The following is a 27,336-nucleotide window of genomic DNA, read 5'->3' on the forward strand; positions in this document are numbered from 1 at the left end:
GCTTATTTCTTCTGGTATTAGAAGACATATTCCAAATCAGGTGAAAGTGGGAACTTCACAAAAATTTATTCCTGTGACTTTTACCTTGTTACTTTTTCTCTATTTGGGTTATAAAGCAAACAGCAATGTCAATTATGCAGCACCTGTTTCACAAAGCCTATCATACTGGGGCAGGCTATATTCCATAGTTTCGCACAGTTGACTATGCACTATGCCAACAGCATTGCTGGAAGGAACGAGTTTTTTAAAAAAAAAATCACTGCACTAATTTTACATAAAAAATATAGAGCCAGTTTGGTAATGGTTAAAGCGCTAGACTAGTAATGGGGAGACTGTGATTTCTAGTCCTGCTTTAAGCACAAAGCTCTTCATTGCTGAAAAGGAGACAATGGAAAAATTGTTCTGAAAAACCATTAGCTCTTTGATGTAAGCCAGACAAGAAGCACAACCATGTGTATTAACTCTACGTTTATTGCAAGATTACCCTTAAGAGTACCTTGCAAGACTGAAGGTATTTCACCCTGCTTTAGTTTTTATCCAGAAAACTAGGGCAAGTCCTTTCTGAAACACTTCCCACATCTCCTCTCTTTAGCCTCCCTATAGGATGAGAAATCTTTTACATGTCACTTGCCCATGCCTCCCAAGGTCATTTCTGGCTACCTTTATATAACCTTGCCAAGAAAACTGCAGACACTACTTAAGGCTGTCACTGGGAGACAAAAACTGACTCGAAGGTACCCCTCCTCCCCATTACTAAATCATAAAAGTAAAACAAATCAAGTGATTATATCATTTTCAAAGTACATTTTTGTATTTGTATTTTGTATTACATAGTAAACATACATACTAGTTTAGTCATTAGTGTCTGTAACTAACCATATAAAGCAGGGGTCCCCAACCACCGGTCCGCGGACCAGTCCCGGTCCGTGGAACAAGTCCTACTGGGCCGCTGGTTTGCTGGGTGCCGCCATCTTTTTTTGATGAAAAAGTGCTTCCGGTGAGCTTTTCCGGGTAGAAAGCTCACCGGAAGCACTTTTTCATCAAAAAAAGATGGCGGCGCCCAGTTAATGCCGGTACCGGGCCGCGCCATAAAAAAGGTTGGGGATACCGGGCCGCGGCATAAGAAAGGTTGGGGATCACTGATATAAAGCATGCATTGTAATAATCAAAGTCAATTATCTTTGATTTCCCAATCTCAAGAATCATATACCATTTTCAATTCAAGTGAAACAAAACTTGAACCTTCAATATTCAGAATTCTCAAATGATAAAATATCTATGTATGTGCAATGCCCAATAAGAACTTTTGCTTTTCCTGGCAAAGTAACTTTGTATATTGCATCAAAAATATTTTTTAATTTCCAAATCATCCCATGGGATCAATTAAATGATTCTCTGAATTATAGCCAAAGACTTCCAATAAAGATAATACTCATCATAAGAAGCCATTTTATATGCAGAAGGGATAGAATGAGAAAGTCAAAAATAATTACATACTTTTAAAAAATGCATTAAAAGGCTTTTATTTCGGGCTTAACATAAGGAAAACAGCCAGTACCTTGGCAACCTTTAGTAACAGATTACTAAAGATTTATCTAGAACTAGAAAGATTAATAGAAAGTATGCAATATCTTGTGGCACAGAAGGACAGAATAATGGAATTACAGCCTATCTTTCTCTCTCTCTCTCTGCCCCTCCACCCATGTAAAACTATATTTTATGGAATCTTTAATATTCTGTGTTTTTTAATTTAGTAATTTTATGTATTTGATTTTGTAATGTTATATTTTTACATTAATGAAACTTTAAAGAAATAGCAGTCGAAACACAAAATAAAAATTCCTACCTGACTGAGCCATTAGTTGCAATTTGGAAGAAGGTAATTGTGTCCAAAGGTAAATATACAGACAACAAGAAGAATATCAATGCTACTAACAATTTTTACAAGATCATGAATAATAATGGAAGTTGAGTAGCGGCTTGGAAAATCTGACATACAATTTTTGTTGTTCAGGAAGTAAAAAACAATAATCTCAGTGGTTCAACACAGGAGAAAAAAAATAGCCAAAAAAAAAAGACAAGAAAAAGAGAGAGATAATGTGAAGAACAAGACTGAAACAGTCAGACAACAGGAAATAAAATGTCATGAACCAATGATATTGTAAGATTATTTAGGACAGAAGTCCAGAGCCCTTGTCTGCTGAAAAAAAAGAGAGAGCCACCAGACTTGGCAAGTCCACTTTGCCACGTATATAAATAAACATAGAAATAAACATTGCCACCTTTAAAAGACCACTCCACAAAATCATTATAATCAAGATCCTGAAATGACCTAACTGCAGTAAAGGAATAAACAGATAAAATATTAGTTATATAAGAGATTAAAAGAAACAATAAACATTTAATTGCTACAGTACATGGTAAGGTATGTGTAACACAAGAACAGAAAACATGGAAAATATTAATTGGATTAATAAAGCAAACTGAGTAAATAACATTTAGGAAAATCTTCTTAAGAATCAATAAGGGGAGAAAATAGTATGCTTTATTTAAGATTAGAAAATTTGAACCTTTATAATACTACAACACTCATTGTAATGACCTTGAATTGGGCAAAATCGGGCATTATAGGGCAACAATTTTCAAACCAAGATACTTAAAATGGGCTAATTTACAGAATGTGTCCAAAATCCAGAAGGACAGTTGAGGAAATGTAACTTGGTGAAGTTGTGGCCAAGTTACATTTCCTCAGCAGTCATGAATGCCATTGGCTGCTACTAAGCTTGAATGCCATTGGCTGCTACTATGCTGCTGAGCTGCTGCTGCAGTCATGTGATCTTCATTTTCAACATCCCATGACAGTTTCCAAGCAGTCTCACAATCCCTCACTTCTCCCACTCAACAGCAACCACTTGCCTGTCTGCTGGAAAAGGAAGGGGCAGGAGAGGAGGGGGATTTCCAGTGCTCCCTGCCAGATTTCTACAAGGAAACTCAATGGGGAAGCCAGCAGGAAGTTGGGAGTTGCTCTTACTACTACTGATTTTTTTTTATCCCCTCTTGATCATCCTGTTTCTCTCTTTAAGTAAAGAAATGTCTCTGAAATGATGACCCAATGGGGCATGAGCTATCTAGTATAATCTACTAATGAACTTATAAACAACAAAATAAATTTGAGCCAAAGTCCAGAGACAACAAATCTGGCATAAATATAAATGTTTTCTTCAAGTCAAGCTCAATTTTGGTAATTTTATGGACAAAATCATAACAGTATGAAAATGATTACTGCTGGCTTCTGAATTATTTTTTAACCTTCCGTACAGCCTATCTCTGGTGATCTCTTAGCCCAATAATAACCAGGCCAAATTTTGCTCATCTCCTGCTATTAGGCATAAAAGATCCAAGTCCACAGGTGGTGATCCAATTAATTTTGCCATTACCAAATATTGTCCAAGTTTCAATTCCCACTCTGAGCTCTTTATATTTTGTGATGTTGTGCTAAAATTAAAATTGTCACCTTATACATGTATCTTAATAAAGTGGTATGTTTTGTTAATATGTTTTGGAATTAGGTTACTAAGAAGAATTTTGGTTTCATTTCAAATTGAATATCTAAATTTCTCTGGATAATCTGTAAATTCCTTTGTAGTACTTTTGACAGTTGTTTTACATGTTAATTACATAGAATAAAATGTTCCCTGTGTCTTATGATATTCCAACATTTAGTACTATACATCTTTCCTGGTGATTAATGGAATTATATAACAATTATAAAATATTTTATATCAGTTTTCCCTAATATTATAATTTAGGGTAATTTTCATACCATTGTTCCATAATTGTGTATAATTTGTTTCTTTATACTTTTGCATCCATTTTATCATGCAATTTTTGTATTTGTTCTTTCCCACTATCATAATTGAACAACAATTTATATATGCATTGCAGTAAGTGTTCTGGTTCTATGGCCATCCCTCATTTTTGGGATCCATTTTCATTCTTCCAACAATTTGTAGATCACCAACCATAATATATTCCACCCTACATAATATAATTCTTACCTGTTCAAAAATCTGCAGGATAGAATAGAATAGAATAGAATAGAATAGAATAGAATAGAATAGAATAATAGAGTTGGAAGGGACCTTGGAGGTCTTCTAGTCCAACCCCCTGCTTAGGCAGGAAACCCTAGGCAGGAAACCCTAACCCTTATCTATTGGTTTAAAGCAGACTTTTTAAGCTTCCAATATACATTCCAAAAATTCTGAATGAATTGGTGAACTGCATAAGTATGATTCATATGATAGCTGTACAAGCAATACTGATTACTCAATATATAGTATTGGGATGCCTATGATACATTGTAAAGCATGTATTTCATTATGCTACTGATATTATAGCAGGCATAATAGAAAAATGAAAATGATTTATTAGAGAAAAATAAATTAGAAAATAAAACAGTAAAACACTTTGATGTATTGAATTATTTTTGTTAATAATTTCCTCACAAAGCTTTTCTCAAGGCCTTTCAACAACTATGAATACAGGAAGGCAAATCATAGTGTTTGAAACTCTTGAAGTATTTCTTGAAGCAAACAATTTACAGAGTAATGACCTGTAAATTATGCAAAGCAGCCTTTTCAATAGATTCAATAGATTTTTTTGAGTACTTTAAAAAGAAAGAACCTATTCTAAGCATATATATAAAACTCATGATGCATAAACACAAGGACACTTTATTTGCCATAAAGACAATCTGAACTGTTTAGTTTTACACCTAATCCTTAAGGGCATCCTTTCAAAATCACATTCAGAGGTTAATTAAGACATAGAAAACATACTAAATATGCTGTTCCACATGTTCAAACATTAAGTTACAATTTAAAGGAAAGATGGGAAGATGTGAATATATATTTTAAAACCACAAATAATTCAAGTATATTTAATATTTTTATAATCAAATTATGGAGAGTGGAAAACAAAACTTTCTTCCAGAGCATTTCAGTTAAAAACAAAAATTAGTTTACTACCAATTTGATCCACCGGTGTTAGAAATTTAGTTTCTCATAATGATCATTTCTTCTTGGTCTTGATTCAATATGGTAGTTTTCAATCCTTTCTCAAAATCTCAGGCCTAGGTGCAATTATTTTGGAGGGGAGGGGGAATGAAGCAAAAAGCATTTCTGTTGGTATCTACAATTGTATTCAACAATCCTAAAATCATATAAGTTTTATGTTTCATGGAGTAATTGGTGGGAGGAAATGCTTTTAGAAATACTTCCAAATCTAGCAAGAAAGCTTCTACTGTCTCCACACATCAAGGTGGATAAAACTCATCAGATTACTTTGGAAATAGTCCTTTTCCCAGCCCTACCAAACTCACAGGTTTGTTATGAAGAAAGTGAAAGTGAGAACTCTGTATAAAGTATATTGTCATGAGCTGCAGTAGGGCAAATAAAATTGTAATTGTGTCTTTGTTGGGAAATAGGAAAATACCAAAAAAAATCATGGAGGACAACAAGCTGCGCAGAAATTTCAACACCATGGGGAATGTGTTATAATCAAGAACTATTGCTCCAGAATAATGACAATCCATTAAAAAGCAATTTATTTTTCATAAAGATCAATGAGATACCTTTAAAATACACTGCTCAAAAAAATAAAGGGAACACAAAAATAAGACATCCTAGATCTGAATGAATGAAATATTCTTATTAAATACTTTGTTCATTACATAGTTGAATGTGCTGACAACACAATCACACAAAAATTATCAATGGAAATCTAATTTAGTAACCCATGGAGGTCTGGATTTGGAGTTACACTCAAAATTAAAGTGGAAAAAAAACACTACAGGCTGATCCAACTTTGATGTAATGTCCTTAAAACAAGTCAAAATGAGGCTCAGTAGTGTGTGTGGCCTCCATGTGTCTGTATGACCTCCCTACAACACCTGGGCATGCTCCTGATGAGGTGGCGGATAGTCTCCTGAGGGATCTCCTCTCACATCTGGACTAAAGCATCCCCCAACTCCTGGACAGTCTGTGGTGCAACGTGGCGTTGGTGGATGGTGCGAGACATGATGTCCCAGATGTGCTCAATTGGATTCAGGTCTGGGGAATGAGCGGGCCAGTCCATAGCATCAATGCCTTCATCTTGCAGGAACTGCTGACACACTCCAGCCACATGAGGTCTAGCATTGTCGTGCATTAGGAGGAACCCAAGGCCAACCGCACCAGCGTATGGTCTCACAAGGGGTCGGAGGATCTCATCTCGGTACCTAATAGCAGTCAGGCTACCTCTGGCGAGCACATGGAGGGCTGTGCGGCCCCCTAAAGAAATGCCACCCCACACCATTACTGACCCACTGCCAAACCGGTCATGCTGGAGGATATTGCAGGCAGTAGAACATTCTCCACAGCGTCTCCAGACCTGTCACGTTTGTCACATGTGCTCAGTGTGAACCTGCTTTCATCTGTGAAGAGCACAGGGTGCCAGTGGCGAATTTGCCAATCTTGGTGTTCTCTGGCAAATGCCAAATGTCCTGCTCAGTGTTGGGCTGTAAGCACAACCCCTACCTGTGGACAACAGGCCCTCATACCACCCTCATGGAGTCTGTTTCTGACCGTTTGAGCAGCCACATGCACATTTGTGGCCCTCTAGAGGTCATTTTGCAGGGCTCTGGCAGTGCTCCTCCTGTCCCTCCTTGCACAAAGGCAGAGGTAGCGGTCCTGATGCTGGGTTGTTGCCCTCCTACGGCCTCCTCCACGTCTCCTGATGTACTGGCCTGTCTCCTGGTAGCGCCTCCATGCTCTGGACACTACGCTGACAGATACAGCAAACCTTCTTGCCACAGCTCGCATTGATGTGCCATCCTGGATGAGCTGCACTACCTGAGCCACTTGTGTGGGTTGTAGACTCCGTCTCATGCTACCACTAGAGTGAAGGCACCACCAGCATTCAAAAGTGACCAAACCATCATCCAGAAAGCATAGGAACTGAGAAGTGGTTTGTGGTCACCACCTGCAGAACCATTCCTTTATTGGGGATGTCTTGCTAACTGCCTATGCTTTCCACCTGTTGTCTATTCCATTTGCACAACAGCATGTGAAATTGATTGTCAATCAGTGCTGCTACCTAAGTGGACAGTTTGATTTCATAGAAGTGTGATTGACTTGGAGTTACATTGTGTTGTTTAAGTGTTCCCTTTATTTTTTTGAGCAGTGTATAATGATCAAATCAACTGGTCTGATATCTCCTTTCAAACTGCAGCCAACTCTGCTTCTGCTACATAACTGTTGTAGCCCGCCAGCTGCCAGCAGAGCTGGTGGCAGACTCAGACAGTGAGGAAGTTGGGGAAGAACTTGGGCCAGTCCTGGAATCTGGGGAAGGCTCAGATGAATGCTCTGTGAAAGAAGCAGAGATAGGACCAGGGCTGTCCAACATTTCCCAGCTTCCTATGGAGTCGGAGATAAGTGGGGAAGAACAGCTGGAGCCTGTTCCAGATGCGCATATGCACAGAGCTGTCAGGAGAGGAGAACAATTAAGGAAAAGGGGCCAACTCAGAAGGCACATGTGGACACTGAATGGCCCCTCCCTGGGGAATAAATAAAAGCAAAAGAGGAGTGATGGTTGCAGGAGACAATGAGTTCATATTTCTTTTGGAAGATTTGCTTATCCGAGTAGTGAGTAGTTCGTGCCTCACAGAGACTCCCTGTCAGGTATTTCATTTACAGCTTTGCAGGACTGGAAGCTCTTGGCCTGGCAACTATCCAAGGACTGATAAGGTCTGTTCTTGCAATTAACCCTTGGGAGGATTATTGCTGGGACTTTTCTGTGTGTGAATGCCATGAATTCACAGTAACTAAATAAAGAGGGGTTTTTTGGGACAAGGAGTCTGTTTCTTGGTTCTGCTAAGCCTGGGCCAGAACAAATTAGCTGAACTTTTATCTTCTCTTGCAAATAAAAGTTCTTCTAGGAGAGGGGTGTCAAACTCAATTTGATTGAGGCCTACATCATGTGTTTGACCTCAGGGGACCAGGGGCATGGTTGGGGGCATGGCTGGGATGTGGGCCAGGGACATGGCCAGCTTGACATCACTCATCGAGGTTCCATTTTCAGCCGTGACAGCCTCCTGCAGCCCTCTGCCAGCTAAAACGGAGTCCGGGGGGCTCTGTCTTTGCTGGCAGAGGGCTGCAGGAGGTCATCACAGCCAAAAATGGAGCCTGGAGGGCTGCGTGCGGTCCTCCTGACCTCTGTTTTCATGGGCAGAGGCACCACAGGCCAGTCCTTCATTGTTTCCAGGGTGGCCTCACAGGCCAGATCTAAGCACCCCATAGGCTGGATCCAGCCTGCAGCCTTTGAGTTTGATACCGATGTTCTAGGAAGGCCTATAGTTATGTTGGTGGCTGTGGTGTTTCTGATGGCCACCTAGTCAAGGGGACAAGAATGCTTCACTGGGAAAATCAGGCTTTTTATTTTGGAGGAAACTGTGCGCATCCACTGTGTCTGGGTCGCTTTGAAACAAATTGACTTGATAACTCAATTTTCCATAGTACAGAAAACCAATCCAATTTGATCAAATCAAACAGTCATAATCTTAACTCTTGCAACAAAATATAAAAACATTTAAATACACTTATTAGTGTTCTTCAGTTTTCAATGATTTCATGCAAATAAGAATTATATAAAAGAATACAATAATGAAAATCGAACAAAGTGGAAATAAATGGCTAAACTGCATCTTTAGTTGCAATTCTTTCTTCTCTAGACATTACACTTTACTGATGTTTAAAATAGCAATTTACCTTTGTTAACTTCCAGAAGGCAGCACAATTCATACAACACTCTCTTTCTTCCAACACAGAAGGAAACCTAAGAACAGTCAACACCTAATTTACAAGATTCACTTGGTTTAAAAGAGTTCCATTTATTTCTCCTCTGTTTGATCCAGCCTCCCACAAACTTGCGTTGCAGAAAGAGGGGCACTGTGATATAAAACGCAGAATTTCTTTTTCTCAACTTCTTTCATAAAGTCTTTAATTTTCAGTATTTCACACAGTAGCCTTTTGTTCTTTTCTTATCCCTGTATTCATAAGTGCAACATCTTACGTAATATTGGGGGGAGGGAGAAAGAGAAAGATTACAAACCATTTTGCCATGTTAAAAATATTCAGTAAATTTAGCATGGTAAATTTAGCATCACTGATTAGCAACCTATGCCTATGCATAATTATGCATGAGTAAAAGCCATTAGTTTTATGAGATTATTTCCAAGTAAACATGCACAGAAATGTAATCCATTGCACCCTTATTCTATAACCGAACTCATCATCACTACCACCATCATTCTATTCCTCCTCCTCCTCTTCATCTTTTTTGTTCAAAAGAATGAAAGGCAAATATTAATGCACCATTTTAAAGACCAGAAACAAATGAGCTGTTTTCTTTCCCAGACCAAACTGGATTGACAAAACATTTCGTAACAGATGTTAGCAATAGTTGTATTCTTCATACTACAACATAGATTTGAGAGGAATAAATAGCAGTTCTTGTTTTACTCACTTATTTTAATTCCAATAAAAATGGGAAACCATACGATTACCCAAAGTCTGTGCACAAACCCTCATTTGACTATTAGTGACAAAAATCACGACTATATTCATCACTGGGGGAAAAAATCTGTATATGAAAGTACCAAGACTGTGTTGGAAAACATCATTAAGTTCTAAAATACTTTTAACCTTGAGCAGAGCAGAATCCTGTCAACCAACAATTTGCAATTCTGTATCCTGGAAGGCATTCTGCAACTGTCATTCTAACAATCCCAGGCAGCAGCATCCAGGCAGCTCAAAAAGAAGAGTTCAAATTGGCATCTTCGGTGGCATCTCTTAAAAATACAAGGCTGCCTTCACATAACATGCTTAACCTGCTTACTTAATTAACCCATTTTCTGATTCATAAGGCACAATGAATCATAAAGTGAGCCCAGGGTATGCATAATATGAAGAGCCCTAAAATAAAAATGAGCAAGGTTACACTAAACCACACTTAGAACGATTTTTTAAAAAGATCTTTAGCTAAAGTAGCGCAAAATCATTTACATAGGAAGGGTGGTCATATGGAAAGCTTTTTGGTGAACGCACAGAATATGCCCTTCAAGTTCAGCACTCAAGCGTTTGCCCTTGTTAGCGCTTATGTGTGAAGGCCACGGGACTCGGTTCCACCTAAAAGGTCTGGCTCGGTGTGTGTGTGTGTGTGTGTATAACAGATGAGCGATCCGTCACCAGAAAGAGGCCACTGTGGATGATTGCACAAAAGAGTCGTGTGCCCCGAATCGGAGGCAGAAACCGAAATGAGAGCGGTCGGATAAGGGATTCTGCATCAAGGAACTCAAACCACACTTAGAGACCAGTGCAAAGCAGCGCATCGCGGATGCTGAGCGAACCAAAATCACACCGCGATCTGCGTGGGTTATGGGAAGGATAGAAGGAGGAAGAATCCGCGAAAGCACGGCCGACCGAGTCCAAGGCGCGGGGGTGCGAGATGGACCCGAAAAGACATCCGAGAGAGAAGCCTGAGAAGGCGGAGATGAACAAGGACAGGCGAGTGCTTGCAAGGCTCGGACCGATGGACCACAAGGTCCACCAAAGGGAAGGCGCCCGACTCCCCGGCTTACCTGGCATTCGGTGCCGGTGACCCCCGGGCGGCAGAGGCAGCTGTAAGCAGGCTGAGGCGAAAGAAAAAGCAACGGCAGGCGGTGGGGCGCGGCGGGCAGTTTGGCTAAGACGGGCGTGCAGGTGCCGTTGTTCTTGCAGGGCTGGCTGAGGCAGGGGTCCGCCGCGCTCTCCAGGGACGACGAGGCGGTGGGCCCGGCGAGGGAGGTGCGGCGCTGGCCCAAGCAGAGCAGCATCAAGAGGAGCGGGACGGCACGAGACATAATGGCGCGGACCGCCCCGGAGAGCAGAGCAAAGAGCGCGCCCGGCTCGGTGCTCCCGTTACCGGCAAGAAGCAAAAGCTGAGGAGACGGCAGCGCTTACAGCGGCTTCCAGAATCTGACAACGTGCAGGCGGAGACTGGGGAGGGAGTGGTCGGGCATGGCCACAGCGCCAGCAGAGATCGGCAGAGGGCGCTGTTGGGACCTTGGCGCTGGGAGCCCACGGAACGGGAAGAGGGGCGCAGCTGGCCGGGCAAGGACAGGGGGGCGGACGCCCGGGCAGAGGAGAAGGAGAGAGCCAGAAATGGCAAGCGGGTGCCCGCTCTGGAGCCTGCGGAAAACGGGGCAGGTCGGACGGAGAGGTGGTAGCCGGAGGGCGGGAGCAGCATTTTCACACAGACGCTGGTTTGGTGACCGTAGGCCTCCTTCTTGGGATCTTAGCCGATCTTGCAAATTAAATCACCTAACCTGGCCTGAGCTTTTGGGATGGACCCCGGGGAAAATGAATGAGTTATCATACCATCAAACATTTTGCATGACCGGTGGTCGAAAAAAATAATAATAATCATGCTAAAAATGAAATTGCCAGACCACGTTGGCAGTTCTTGAAACAGTAACATATCAGTAATGAATGCCTTTTTAGAATTGACAACATACAGAAAAAATAAAAAGGAGGGAGAAAAGAGAGAGAAGGACAAAACCAGTAATACATAACCCATTCATTTTTAAAAAGTCATTATTAAACCTTGATCTCACAATATGGTATTGCATTGATAGAGAACAGAGAGTCACATATTGTTTGGAGTAAATGTATTTATTAAATTTATATGCTTCCCATCTCACTGTCTGGGGCAACACTAGGTGATTGCATGGTAATCGGTGGTGGGATTCAATTTTTTTACTACTGGTTCTGTGGGCGTGGCTTGGTGGGCGTGGCAGGGGAAGGATACTGTAAAATCTTCAGTCATTGGTGGTATTTGCCAGTTCTCTAGAACTGGTCAGAACCTGCTGAATACCACCTCTGATGGTAATACTGTCCCTATTGCTGTGCCTATACTTAGAGAATATCCAGAGCTCAATGTATGATGACAAAAATCTAAAATTTTGGGATATAATAACATATTTCTGGATATTTCAAAATCCAGTAATAGTGAGAAAAAATATTACTTTCATAAATCATGCCCATCATTCTACATTTCTAGTATATTAAATTAATCCTCAGATATTTTTAAACATTCTATGAAATGTCTAATGATGGGAAAACTTCTCTTGAATCAATCTCCTTATGAGATCATTAAAACTTTTCATTTTTTGTTTGTTTTTACTGGATTTTCCAAGTCTTTATTCCAAACTTCTTCTAAATAATTAATGTACACATTAATCAATAGAAGAGAATATAATAGGTATATAATGTAATAGGTAGCTCAGAGTTCAACTGTGAAATCCTTGATGTTCTCTGAGCTTGGTTTTTTTGCTTACAGACATTTTATTACGTAATTAGGTAACATCCGTGCACAACATACATTAACTGTATATTCAATTGTCTACTTAAAAGAGTACAAATTTTAACTCATACAAAATGTGTTTCAGTGCAAAAATAATTCAAGAGCTTTAGATGTCCTGATGTACCTGAGTTAATATGTGAAATCAGATGAACTTCCCAGATGAGCATCCCAGATTCTTCATAAACTATTATTCAATCAGTTTTAGAAACTGGAATTAAGCACCTTTCATGGTGTCAAAGGGGTGATATAGTAACTATCTAACTGTATCCATGCTGTTTTGGAGTATGGTTACAGTACATGAATCACACGAAGAAATTGAATTTTAAAGTATTGTGCCCATTTGCAAAGTAAATTAATATGCCTATTTGTGACTATTATAATGACATAAGTTAAAATTCCACTAATGTAAAGATGACAGTGATTTAGATAAAGAAAATATAGGACTTTACTCCAGGGGTGGGATTCTATCAGTTCGCACCTATTTGCTAGAACCGGTTGTTAACATTCTAAGCAGTTCGGAGAACTGGTTGTTAGAAGAAATTACTGGCCTGCGGGATTTCCGGTCTGCAGCGCTTCGGAGCAGGCAGGAATCTGTGACTGTGCGCGGTTTCTGCCTGTGTTCACTGCCCGAGTGCCCCGAGCCATTTAGCTTCGGGGCTAAGCCACCTCCGTAGAAGGTGGCGAAGACAGGGGGGGTCTGGCAGGGTCGAGAGACATCGCACCTCTCTTCCCTAGCCGGCTAAACACCCTTTTCCAAAGGCAGCTGAGCAGCGGTTAGCAATGGCCGCCACATAGAAGAGCTCAGCCGGAAAAAGAAAGTGCAGGAGGAGCTGTCAAGAAATGAAAGTGATCTTTGCTGAGCGGGACAAAGTAACAGTGAAAGTACCCTGGAATTTAAAGCTTATTAAAGATACATTGTTTCCAGAATGTGTCAAGCGGCGAATGGAAATTAAAGGAAAAACTTTTTGTCTTTTCACTCTCCTTCCGAACGTGACAGCGATAGAACTTTAAGAGAAATCGGAAAACTCGCATTGGAGGTATGGATTTCTGAATACTTAAAGGAAAATCTTTTTGCTGTAAGTCGGAAGGGAGAGGAAAAAAAATTGGAGCAGAATTTAAACGAGGAGACTGCCTAGAATTTTAAAGAGCTATTGAATATTAATAAGACTTCTAAAAGATATATCTTAATTGGAACTTTTTGATCAAACAGCAACCCCAGAAAGAGAAATGGAAGAAAGAAAAAAGTATTAAAAGAAATAGCTTATTTGGATTGTTTGGTGACTTTGGAACTTTTGGGAATTATTTTTGATTAAAAGCACTCAGGTGGTTGTTTTGGAAAAAAATTCTTTCTCTTTACAATGGCATCACTTGTGGATGAATTAAAAACTGAATATCAAAAATATAAAAAAGAAGAACAAGATGGGAAAGATACTTTGGGCACTCTTTTTCAATTTTTAGAAATGGCAGTATGTACCTATGAAAAATTGACTGCGCAGCAGGACAACTGGGATAAAGAAGAAGCCATCTTTGATGAACAAATGATCCTATTTGGGGAGGAGGAGAAAGAGGAAAAGAAAAAGGGGATTTCAATGCTTGAAAAAACAACCAAAAATGAGAAAAATGAGGTGAAAGGTAGATACAAGGTTAGAAAACAACAGGAAGGGGGAAAGCAGAAGAAGAAAAGGGAGGAGGAGAGACAAAGGGGTAAAAAGGGCAAGGAGAAGAATAAGCAAGGGAGAAAGGAAGGGATGAGAAGCCTTAATGGTGGGAAGCAAGATTTAAAGAAACAAAATTCATTTAGAGACAATGGGTAAATTTAATTGAAAAAGGGATTCTGTAAGGTACATAAGATTGTGTTTTTATATGTGTATTTAGAATAAAATGTTTAAGATATAAATGAGTATTAATATGTATGATTAGTTTTTTAATGGCATTGATAGTGGTCTTATATACTTATAAATATGTTTTTGTTTTGTTGCTGCTGTTTTTTTTTCTCTTATAAAATACATTGTGTAATTTTAGAATGTACTTAACAGAATCCCAATATAAGTTAAGTGTTATATTAAGTATTATTAAGTTAGGGGAAAGAGTTAAAGGCGTCATACTCCAATCAGTGTGCAGGAGAAGTTTGTTTAAAGAGAAAAGATGAATGGATAGCTGGAAATAGAACAGACAAAGAATGATAATTATGATTTGAACTGAGATGAGATAAATAAAATAAAATTAAGAAAGATAAAAGAGGGAAGAAGCTATATAGAAAATTGAAAATGGTAATAAGATATGGAAGGGTATATAAAGTGAATATGATTTTTGAATTTGTGTCTGTGCGAAGAGTTTTAACCCGGGATCAAGCAACTTTCAGAAAAGATGTTTTATGTTTTTATGTTCTACGTTTTGTTTGTTTTTATTGTTCTTGAAAAGCAATAAAATTTTAATTAGCAAGAAATATAATTTGAATAATAGAATGAAAGGGAGAAATAAAGAGAAGTTGGGGTAAGATGTGAAGTTGAACAGATAAAGTAAATATATATATTATAATTTGGAATTATTCTGTATGTTCTATTAGTTTTTTCAGAAAAGATATTTTATGTTATTATGCCTTGTTTGTTTGTGTATTGTGTTGTAAAAACTAATAAAATTTGTTGGTTTTTTTTAAAAAAAGAAATTACTGGCCTAATCCTGTAAGGAAGGCAGGAAGGAAACATTCTGGTGTTGCTTACAGAAACAGCCTCTCCGTTAACCCTTATTACATTCTTGGTAGGACTAGCCTTCCTGTCTCAGGAACATCTCTGGAGTTTTTTTTCCCTCCTTTGCTGGTACTTTGCTTGTGTGGAGTGACCATTCAAAACTTTGCACTGAAATGGCACTGAAAAAAGTGACTTATGACCATTTTTCACACTTATGACTGTTGCAGCATCCCCACAGTCATGAGAGGCCAGGCGAGGAGATGCATGCCTCGATGTGAGCGATATTGAGTTGGTCACACCCAGCCAATAACATGACCACCAAGCCATGTCCACCCAGTCACATGACCACCAAGCCACGCCCACCACCTAAGCCATGCCACAGAACTGGTTGTTAAAAATTTGAATCCCACCCCTGCTTTACTCTTCCCATAAAAACTTTCTTAATAATTATCAATATATCTGAAATACACTGGAATTTCTCAAATTACATTTATTACTCTGGAAATATTATTCATTTTGCAATTATTATCATTCTCTATGAGAACTCCAGAAACCACATTTCTGGATTTTCCCTTATTTCTCATAGCAGTAAAATATGTATAGTAAATAATTTATAACGGTTTGCCAATCTTTGCTTAACAAGTAATATAACTTCTTCTAAGGAAATCTATTTTCCCGATGTAGATTCTTATCAAACCAAAGAAGTTCTTTTCATTGATTATTATCTATAATACAAAAGAGAATACCTTAAATAGATGAGAGAGAAAAAAATAATCTTGCTTGGCAGATAGAATATTCTGAAAATTGGCTACCTGGGTGGAATTCTGAGAAAAAGTATTCATTACTGAAATATTTTGCTTTGGATGTGTTGCTGTTAATTTGTCATCGGTTGCCAACAAAAAAATTGAACAATCTTTATGCTTTTCTTTATGCAGCCCAGCTACATTGGGAGATGCCATCTCTCTCAGCTTGTCACACATTTGGCGTACATGAAGCATTTTGATTGTTAGATGAGAAGGTGTGTGATATATATTCTCATTTCATATGCAGAAGCTTCAACAGGTCACCTTTTGTGATGCAAAATTGGATATTTTGATTCTAGCAATATGTACATCTTTCAAAATAGTATGTTAGAATACTTGGGAGTGCATCTGAGTTACCTATTCAGCTTATTAAAGCAGTCATGTCTCTTTTTTTTTCAGAATTGTGTACTGCTTTGGAAGCTACCCTGGGCCATTTCCACCTGGATGTGCATACTCAACCATTTCATTCCATTAGCTATCTACTGCTGCCAACTAGTATGGCTATTGGCAGGAATCAGTGTATTAAACTAGCATGGAACTACATGTCATTTCACTTGCGAAAATAGACTGAGTAATGGATGGGTAGGCAGCAGAAGACTTGTCCATTGCCCCACCCTCTGATCTGCCATTTATTTTGTGTTTGGGAAAGATGTAAGCATATTTCTGCAGAAGAGATCCAGTCCTGGGTTGCTGGTTTTTTTATTTGCATTAATTGACAAAATGAGGGTGGGGCAGGGAATACCTACTTGAAACAATCTTAGTGAAATGGGGAAAGGTGGGAAAAGAGAGCTTTTCTTGAAATCAATTTCAAGGTATCACTGGCATTTATTTATGAAGGGGGGATCTATAAGTAGCAGTACAGCATGTGTCCTATATATGGGAAGCAGTAGATTCAGTCATTTAGATTTTGGTGACATATATTCTCCCTAAGACAGAACTGAGCAAATGACCAAAGTCCCCAAATGATCATATAGTTCATGTCACATTTTCACTGATTTTAAACTGTTTTTAATACTGCTGGACAATTTTTACTCAACTGCAAATTTTGAGCTAGATTCTGGAGAGGATGGTAAGATCTATTTCACACCAGTTTATAGCTTCATGTAGGTAGACATTTAGAACTTGTGATACCTGCAAAGCTCAAGGATCATGGGTCTAGAACAGGGATGTCAAACTGACAGCCCACGGTTTGCATCAGAGTTTAGCATCAAAGCAGCCTTGAATGTCTTGACTTCTCAGGAGGGAGACATAGAAAATTCTAACATGTTGAGTCTCCTGGTTTTTAAGTCACTGATCGTGTGATCTAAAGTCGACAAATTAAAGGCAGTGGGGTTTTTTCCCCTCTGCAATCCTACCAACAAAAAATGGCAGCTGGAGGTTTTTAATTTAGTCTAGACCACAGGTGTCAAACTTGCCGCCTCACTGAATCTACTGTTGCTGTCACATGACTTTTGTGACTTTTTTTTCCCTTCACAAAGGCTGGGGGTAGGCGTTGCCTACACATGACGTACCCGGCCCACGGGCCGCCAGTTTGACACCCCTGGTCTAGGCCCATGATCCTTGAGCTTTGAGGGTATCACAAGTTCTAAATGTCTACCTACATGAAGCCACTGGAGGCAGTCATCAAGAAATCTGGAGTTCATCAGTGTTGCCATCAGTAACATTCAGCTCTAATTTTTTTCATGTGAATCAGGAAAGGAAATTTGTGGGGAGGTGAGAAAGGAATGCAAATGAGAATAGACCTAATCAAGAAGAGAAAGAGAACAAATTAGTTGATATTTGTATAATGCATTGTCATTCAACCCAGATGGTAAAAAGCCTCAGAAGAAGTATTTCAAATCACTCAAAAAGACCCTAACTAATTCACTATATGGAGGGGTAGGTAATTCTTTTGACAGTTTCTAAAATTTATCCCAATCTACCAGTGAAAATATCTTACTGAAATTTGTATAGTTCTTGCATTCTTGACCATGCCTAGCTGCATAAAGCTTGATATCAGTCTTAGAAACTCCTTACCCTTTTATAAGAGACAATAATTGTTTTTGTGTTTTGGTTCTATGCCATGACCATAGATCCACAACAAAGTCAATTGACAGCAATAAAAGTTCCTGAAGCTGTCTTCCAGAACAAACATGTAGCTTAGCCAGTTCTCTTGATTCTCATCTGTCAATAGAGGCACAACTAGTCTAAATAGCAAAAAGGTTCCATGCAAAGATTGGCTCTCGCACCAACTAACATGCTACACAATTTAGCCCAACTGATTTGTGATGTAATCATTGCTTGATTTGATTACTGCAGTACATTTACTTGAGGCTAGAGATGACCTAGAAGCTGCAACTCGTACAGAATGCTTTAGTTGCATTATCCGTGATAGTGGAGTGACTAAATAGAACCATAAAACATCAATCCTGAAAACACCACACTGGTTACTGATAGGTCTAAGTTCAGGTGTTCTATTAATCTGTAAGGTACCTTGCAGTCTAAATATTCATCATCTCCCTCATTTAGTTTGTCGTCTCATTAGCAAGTTTGACTCATGGTACAATAGCTTAAAGTAGGACTTTATTATATTATATAGAATATTATATTCTTAAGAAACTGTAGATTTTACTTAAGATTCCCCCCTCCTTTTCTGAAAGAGGGTTCTCTGAGAAGAAGGTAATACAGAAGTCAAATAATGTTCCTGATATTATCAATTTAGTTTTTTACCATTAAAAGCCAGAAAAGACTTAAATTAGGCTTAGCATAGTTTTCAAATCAATACATTTTTCAAACACTTTTAAAATCCAGGGGAGAAAATGAAAAATTCTGGCTCAGTCAATTAAAGCTATTCCATAGTCCACTTTAATCATCGTCCAATCTGGTGTGGCCATTGGTTCACCCTAAAATGTAATCTGTTGCACCAGCCACCAAGAATGCCTAGATGTATACACATACACACACCAGTTCATATGGTTTATTTGATGGCAAACTGAAAATATTCTGACAATATGGGGAAAGCAATTAATTTTCCCTTCCCCAACTGGCTGCATCTTTTTTCTGCTTTTATCTGCTGAACTTTAATATTACATAAAGTGCCACACTTGCTCCCTCTGGTGGTCATTGTTTCCTGAATTTACACTCCTGCTTGGTGCTTTGCATCACAGCTTCTGTGCAATATCCATGTTGGTGTGATATTCAAGGAATTGTAATGAGAAACACCTGGTGGGCAATTAAAGTGAGGGCTGCTATATTAGATAATGTATTTCCTTTGACCCCAAGTGTTCCTCCATAGCGTTTTTATAATCTCTCTGTTCAGTGCTGAGTCCTTTTAAATGTAGAATGAACTAAATGAAACCAATCTGATAATGTCCAACCAGCAGTAAATGAAGGTATTAACATGAGTAGAGTTTATTACTGTTTTTTGTAATAGGTTGCCACTTTTGATTTACAGAAGTGATTCTCATGGCTTTTAGAACTTGCTTCCATCAGCAATCAACTGATTAAAGAAGTCAAGAGAGACTTGGCAAAGTCTTTGGCAGAAAAGAAAATCGAATCCAGCTCAGCTCTCTAGAGCATTGTTTCTCAATCTTGGCAACTTTTAAGATGTGTGTGCTTCAGCTCCCAGAATTCCACATATTTTGAAGTTGCTGAGGTTGTGAAATGCTACTCCAGAAGGATATCTGTTCTTTGTCTTTTCTAGAATCTAATATACTTGTTTTAGTTCTAAAGAAGGAAAAAAGTTCAAATCCATGTAGACAGTAGAATTTTGGGCTGACTGGTAACACTTTGCATGAGGGCCTGCCCATTGGCTAAAAGCTACTGTAAGCCAGCTCCAAATCCCATTATCCTGGATATGGTTAGTAAGAGGACATGTTTTTTTGTGGGTCTGTTGATTACGGTAGATTGAATGACTGAAAGTATTGTAACCTTATTTCAAAGGATTTTCACATACTAGAAGCAAAAAGATTCGAAAAACAATCATTATGCTTGTAATAAATTATAATAAATATATAATGTATAAATATTTTTAAAATTCTTCTAATTTCTTCATACGTACACATCGTACATTGCTTATTTCAATAAATTTGTTAGGACACTGCAGTTAGACTTCTTTAGCTTAAATGTGGATTTTAAATAGAAGAAAATTGGGTAGGAAAATTGGGTAACCAGAATAGACTGTTATCTCCAAATAGTTATAACTATAGCTATAAATAACTCTAAATTATAAATAGTACCATTTGCAAATCACTTCAATATTAATTATTTTCAGAAGTATATATCATATAGACATTTATAATGCAAATATAACAATTTATAGTGCAAATAGAACAATTATCTTTGGTATGGAAAGTGCTTACTTTCAGTTAAGACCACTATTAGGCCATGTATGTTAACTGTTTGGTCAATTGCATCTAAAATATTTAAAATCTCATTTGCGTCCAGCTCATTATTTGAGCAGAATGTGCTGAGGTAAAATGTTTACGAATCTATGAAAACAACAGCAAATAAATTCCTTCAAACTGTTCCCTAAGGAAAAGAGTCACATATACATGTATTGAATGTATATATATATATACTTTGATCAACCATTGAGAGCTTTGCATAATAAAAACATAAACCCTCTGCTTCAAATTAGGTGCAATTGTTTCACTAGCTAATGTCTAAACTTTGATGCCTTGAACACTGCTGGGTCACTTATGACCTTGTCAGCTGGGTAGAACCACAGGAGTAGAAAGGAATGCATAGGGAAGGGTGGGAGGGGCAGAATTCTTCCCCCATCCTGGGCTCATAGGAAGATGACTCCAGCCAGCAGAAAGCCTAGTTGGGTTTTTGCACTAAAGAGCTTTCTTTGGCTCTGGCAGAATGCACCTTCTGACTCTGACATTACAGGAAGGTTGCAATTATTTTGCAGTTTTAAGCATCTGGGAGAAAATTATTTTTTCCCACCATCTACTTATGGTGGCTCCAGTCCACAAACGCATGCTGACTTGGCTGCCTAATCATCCTAAACTAGGAGTAGAAAATGAGAAGCATCTAAAACAGTATTTTTCAAACTTGGCAACTTTAAGATGTGTGGGCTTCAACTCCCAGAATTTCCCCAGCCAATATATGCAGTACTTTTTCTTTTATCAGTAAAGAGAGAGAAAAAAAACACCTTAAAATAAAAAAGACTAAAAACGCATCCATTTTGGTGTCATAGCACCCTCTAGTGAGAAAGAATTAAAAAATAGCGCAGGGGGGGGTTAGAGGAATTTCTATTAACCTGAAATACAACAAAAATAAAGTTGTATTTTAAAATAAATAAAAAGATTACTATTTCACTGACAATAAAATATTTAAGAAAAAATAAATTTAAAAAGTGTGCAGACCTTGGTGTGCTATGCAACCCTTGTACAGCATTCAAGCTGAAATAAGGTACAGATCCCTGCCTAAATCATAATGCGGATTGATTATTTTTGGATTATGTTCTATTCATGTTCTATTGTGAGACCGGCCAATTGCAAATTGATCCACAGTTAAGTGAGCCCTGTTTTAACATGTACAAATTAGATTGTTCCATACCTAATTAAAAAAGTCAAGTGCATACTTAATGTGATAGTGTCTAACTTTTTTTTTCAAAGTAAAGTCTCCATGAACTTGACTCTTGTTGATTTATGTCACTTTCTGACAATACATTCCAGACTGATTTCTTATTCACAAGTCTAGCCTGCTGCCCTTGTACTTCCTATATATACCCAACCAGGTTCTCAACTACTCTCCCCAGCCAGACAGAGTATACATCAGAGGTGGTATTCAGCAAATTCTGAACAGTTCTGGAGAGCCAGCAGTGGAAATTTTGAGTAGTTTGGAGAACCAGAAAATACCACCTCTGACTGGCCATCTATTCTCTGCTTCCCGAGTCCCAGCTGATTGGCTGGGTCTTCTTTTGTTGCCCTGCACAGGAGAACGGAGCTGGAAAGCAGGTTAGTGGGGTGGGGAGGCAATGTGATTTTGCAGTAACCTTCCCCCAGGGTTGGGGAGGGAATGGGGATTTTGCAGTAATCTTCACCTGGAGTGGGGTGGGAATGGAGATTTTACAATATCCTTCCCCTGCCACACCCACCAAGCCATGCCCACAGAACTGGTAGTAAAAAAAATTGAATCCCACCACTGGTAAACGTGGGTTCCTGGCCAACTGAGTCCTAAGCAAGTAGCTTCAATGAAATAAAGCAATAGTATAATATTATAAAGGTTATATAATCTATGTGTTGGCTTTTTTCTCATATTAAATGTATTATATTTTTAGGTAGGAGGCATTAAGCAGGAACATCTACTAAGATGTTAATTTCTAAAACTATGACTTTATTTATATGTGGATGGATTCTGACCTGTCTATAAAACCAGGAAAAAGGTCTTGGGGTCATGGTGGGTAACTCAATGAGAATGTTGGGTCAGCATGCAACAAATCTGAAAAGAGTAAATCTCATACCAGAGATAATTAAGAAAGGGATTGAAAATAAAAGTGCCAACATTGTTTGAATACTGTTTATAATTCTGGTTGCTACACTTAAAAAAAAAACATAACACAGCTACAAAAAAAAAGGTAGATGTGGGCAAATAAGATGATCTCAGGATCAAATATATTATTTCTGAGAAAAGGCTTTGAAGTTTGGGACTCTTTAGATTTAAAAAAAAAAGACTGAGAGGAGATATGATTGGAATTTATAAAATCATACTTGGCATGCAGAAAGTGAACAGAAATATTTTCTTTCCCCTTTCCACTTTGTGAAAACATCAGGTTTATCCAATGAAACTGTTTAGAAGGACATATACAAGAAAGAAAAGAAGGCACTTCACTCAGCCTATAATCCATGGGATTTAGAAACCTGAAAACATGGTGATAGTCATTAACATGGACAGTTTTAAAAAGCAGTTGGATTTTTAAAAAGAAAGGTTAAATTCATGGAGGACAGGTATATCAAAGACTATGAATCTTGCAAACTGTTATTTCCAGATTGAGGACATTATGCCCCCAGATACCAATTTGAGGAGAACAAGGACAGGAGTGAGATTTAATGTCTCTTTTTCATGTTTACAGGTATCTCAAAGGCACTCAGTTGGTCCCTTGCAAAACAAAATGTTAATCTATGATGGGCCTTGGCCTGATCTGGATTCCTTTTTCTTTCTTTCTTTTTTTACTATTTCCTTCATCATTTCTTCCTTTAGCATTTACCAATAATTTCCTTTAGCATTAACAAAATAGCATTTTGTTCACTATTTCCAAACATATTAAAAGTATTCTGATAAACAGAACTGTTAGCATGTCTTTTATCTGGTGCATTGCCAGTACATTCCGACCAAAAAATCCACCCGATTTTTGAATTGGGTCACGATTCCCTTTCCACGCTGTCCCTTTCAGCGCATGCACAGTCTGTGTAATTTTTTATCTACGCATGCGCAGTCAGTCATGCTTCCGGTCACGACCAAATCAGGTTGCGACTGTAGTCCTGGAATGGATTACGGTCGCGACCCGAGGTTCCACTGTATAAGATTTGTTCTACACAATTTATCTAATGTTTTAATGAAAAAAATATAGATTATAACACTAAGCAACTTCCTTAGTGTGCAATATATCAAACAAACAAACAAAAAGATCTATGGTGTGGCTAAAAGAGAACATCATAAAACCCTGAAAATGAAAACAAAGATATTCTTTTTAATGAAGCAGTTCTTGACTAGCAGACTGTCCTCTAAAATGAATAACAGTAGTATCAAATGCCATAGACAGATCTAACAGATCCATGAGGGGCAGACTACCTTCATCCACGTCTTGGCATCCAGGTCTTAGCAAAGGTCAGAGATGGCAAATTGGTGAGCTCAGCATGTCAAAAATTAGGAAAATGCCTAACTTTATTCTGATGGGGTGTCACACGCAAACAAGAAACAATTCTTTACATATTCATTTATTTTTTAAAAAAATACAGTCCAATCGTAAGCATGGCCCCCAAGATATTCCATGTACCACTTACCAATCAGGTGGCATTCTCTTTCTGTTATAGGCCCCTGCAGCCTATTTGAGGCTGGCCTTTTCAACAAGGGGCAATTCAGTCTCTTTCAAGGCTGGTAGTAACTCCTGTCCTGCAAGGAGGCGCTTCCAATCTCTCAGAACCAAGTGATTATCTTTTCTCCTGCTCCACACAATAGCCAGGAAGGCCAGGTTCCAAAGAACAGATGCCAGGAAACAACCTAACCAATATTCCTTCTATTTCTTCAGAGTTCCCAGGCTGAAAGGAATTCCAGATATGGTAATAGTGCAAGACAGTGCGCTAATCACTATAAAGACAGCCCACATGGGCTCAAAACTATGTTAAATCTGAGCAATTTTATCAGCAAAGTACTTTAGAAAATGGTCACAATGATCTAGGGGGAGATCTGTATGTTAATATCTCCCTATTAGGAAGTTGGTTGTCGTAAACAAGACTGCCTGCTAACACAATATGGGAGAAATAGCAGACATGCTTTGCCTTCCTTATTGCCACAAAGTATGCTCAAACATGGGCATGTATTTATTCAGGTAATTCAATTTTTGTGCTACCCACTTGTTCATTCAGATTTGTTTTTTGTCTTTTTCCACTGGCCCTCTAGATCAATTTGCGTCGTTGCATTGTCACATGATGTATCACTTTTTCCCCCTTTGCTAAAATGGGGTGGATGTGGTCAGTAATGCATACCACCCACAGGCCACAAGTTTGACATCCTGGCTCTAGATATTGTTTCTCAGCTTCCTGTCCTGAAGACCCCCATTAAATCAAGAACTTGGCTGGGAATGGAGTAGAGGCTACCAAAGAGGCTACTTAGGAGGCAATACTGTTCATGATCTGATTTGTCTCCCATTACTAGTTACTCAATAGCCTTGCGCAGAATTGCTTGCTGGATAGTTTGGAAATTATTTAAATGCACTTTAGATTGATTAGACATCTTGAGAAGCACATTCAAATATCATAACTCTAGACAGTTCCTATATGAGGCGGTCTCTAAGCAAGGAGTATCTGTATCAACTGTAAGACAAAAACAAGGTCCGGTTTATGACCACCTATATTAGATCTGTTCTCAAATAACCTAATAAACACTACTGAACTCGCTTACAATCACTTTTATGTACATGCTGACACAGAGAGGTAGATTATAACCACCCTGTTAAATCATTACAGTGTAAGCATTCTGGTTCTTCCCAAGCACTTTATTCCAAAACCTGAGATTTTTTGTCCCATTAACTTACTTCAAGCAAGGTCTCCTAATCCCTGCCACATATTATGCTTGAGGTAGTCTTTAAGATTTAACAGAAGAGAGTCAAGTCAAATGTTTCCCTCCAAACACTCAGGGTCCATTGACCTTTGCCTTCCATCTTGATAGGTTGGTATTGAAGGTCTTCATCCCAATTCACCAACAGCAATCGTCCAGTCATCTGTCTGACTTGGCAACTCTTTGCTGTAGTTGATCCAATCCTGCCCAGTTGACTGATAACACATTCTGATGCTTTTACAATCTGAATTCCAAGAGGTCTTGCTGAATTATAGTCAGAAGCAAAAGAATGGTTCTATCCTCATGCTCTAAAGTCCAGTTCAATTTAATTCTGCAGCACATTAACCTCTACAAACTTTTTAGAACGGCAATGGAATGGTTCAGCTGCCACAACTCAGCTGCTACTGGAATTCAGCAACATTGGACTCTCCCGTCCAACCACATCCTATTATTCATGTCTGTTCAGAACTACACTATGTAGGCTTGGTTCAAATGGAATTTACTTCTCCAGAAAACTACCTTTGTTCTCTCAACTATGTAGAGTTATGTCGTATATAATATTTATAGTTGGATTTCTGAATTTGTCTTTCATGGCAAGTATCCAGTTCTTAGCAAGAGATGGAGGGGGGAGGGGATTTGTCCTTTACCAAATACTCCATCATTCCCAGACAGTAAAGCCGATAGCTACAGAAACTGGATTGTTACAGTTCTGGATAGTCATATACATTTAATAAGTAAATAAAACATCTGAACAGTCATGTTATTACAAGGCACATTTATCATGTTTTGTGAAAATAGCAAATAACTGTTTGCTTTTCCTTTCCATTTTATTATAGGGAATATTCAGAAGCTAAATGTTACTCATATACGAATCATGTAAGATACGTTTAAGATAATTTGGCCCATATTCAAGGAGAAGTAACTGGTTACTACATCCTGATATTATTATAGGATTCAGAATAGAGTTATATTACTGAAGAAACTTAACAATTGTTGAAAAGCTTATTGCAATAAAAGTGTAAAGAAAAAATGGATGGAAACTATAATCAAGGTGAGAAGCAGCCTGGAAATGAGAAACTTCCTAAGAGTGAGAACAATTAATCAGTGGCCCAGCTTATGTTTAGAAGTTGTAGGTAGTTCATCACTGGAAATTTTTAAGAAAAGACTGGACAGCCACTTGTCTGAAATGGTATAGGGTCTTTTTCTTGAGCAGGGGTTGGAAGACCTCCAAAGTCACTTTCAGCTCTATTCAGATTGATTGATTTTGAGAATGACATTTAAAATTATTAGAGAATATGAGAAAAAAACTGTTGTTTAATCAAACACCTTAGAAGGGAAAACTTTCAGAAAATAGGACAATTGCTGAATTTTCATAGCATGGTGTCAGACATTTTGGGGGACAACGTATTAGCTTACACTTCTGCTGACCCTTGAACAGTAAATGATACCTTAATGAAATCTATTTGTGTACAATAGGCCTTGACTTACAATCAGAATTTCCATTGCTAAGCAAAGCAGTTAAGGAGTCACACCTGATTTTATGACCTTTCTGCCATAATTGTTAAGCAAATGAATCAGGTGCTTGTTAAGCAAATCCAGCTTCTTCCATTGACTTTCTCAGAAGCTGGATGGAACGGACACAAATATTAATCACATAACTCCAGGATGTCTTAAATACATGCCAGATGCCAATGAATTTGGATCACGTGACCATAGGGATCTGCCAGTTATAATAGTGAAGACTAGTCATAAATCACTTTTTTCAGTGCCTTCAAACAAATGGTTACAAGTCAAAAGCTACTTGTATCTAACCCAATATTTGTGCTCTGTTGAAGTTAGTGTATTTTGGATCCCTTTAATTAAATGCCATATATCAGAATATAATAAATGTACCTTCTCTGTTGCAACATCTACCCTCTGGATCCCCAAAGATTCATGTTGTTCACACCCTGATAATGTTCTGGAAGTCTTTAAAAACCTGGCAGTACTTCCAGGCCTTCCAATAAGAGTATTTGTGGAGCCCCTATCAGTTGTGGTACATCCTATACAGAATATGGTTTGTTCAGACACATTTTTCTTCTTGTTTCATTTTGAAGTGTAAACTGGTGTCATCCTGGAGCCAACAGCCCTCTAAATTTAATGAA

General features: G+C 38.4%; 1 protein-coding gene and 1 long non-coding RNA gene across 2 annotated transcripts in view; one reads left to right on the plus strand and one right to left on the minus strand.

The window, feature by feature from the left end:
• Window positions 1-11,067, minus strand: part of DNER (delta/notch like EGF repeat containing) — a 125,996-nt gene extending 114,929 nt beyond the window's left edge. Inside the window, exon 1 of the mRNA XM_087965095.1 lies at window positions 10,676-11,067. Within this exon, the coding sequence (XP_087821221.1) occupies window positions 10,676-10,936 (261 nt within the window). The 5' untranslated portion in view covers window positions 10,937-11,067. The remainder of the gene's footprint in view (window positions 1-10,675) is intronic.
• Window positions 11,068-11,129: 62 nt separating this feature from the next.
• On the plus strand, window positions 11,130-16,469 carry LOC148130933 (uncharacterized). The gene is made up of 2 exons (XR_015749478.1): window positions 11,130-11,248; window positions 16,328-16,469. It is a non-coding gene; the product is annotated as an uncharacterized LOC148130933 (long non-coding RNA).
• Window positions 16,470-27,336: the final 10,867 nt, after the last annotated feature.

Source organism: Notechis scutatus, chromosome 4 (assembly GCF_049901735.1).
Source record: "Notechis scutatus isolate UNSWTSFEM ecotype Mainland chromosome 4, rNotScu1.2, whole genome shotgun sequence".
Classification (NCBI taxonomy): domain Eukaryota; kingdom Metazoa; phylum Chordata; class Lepidosauria; order Squamata; family Elapidae; genus Notechis; species Notechis scutatus.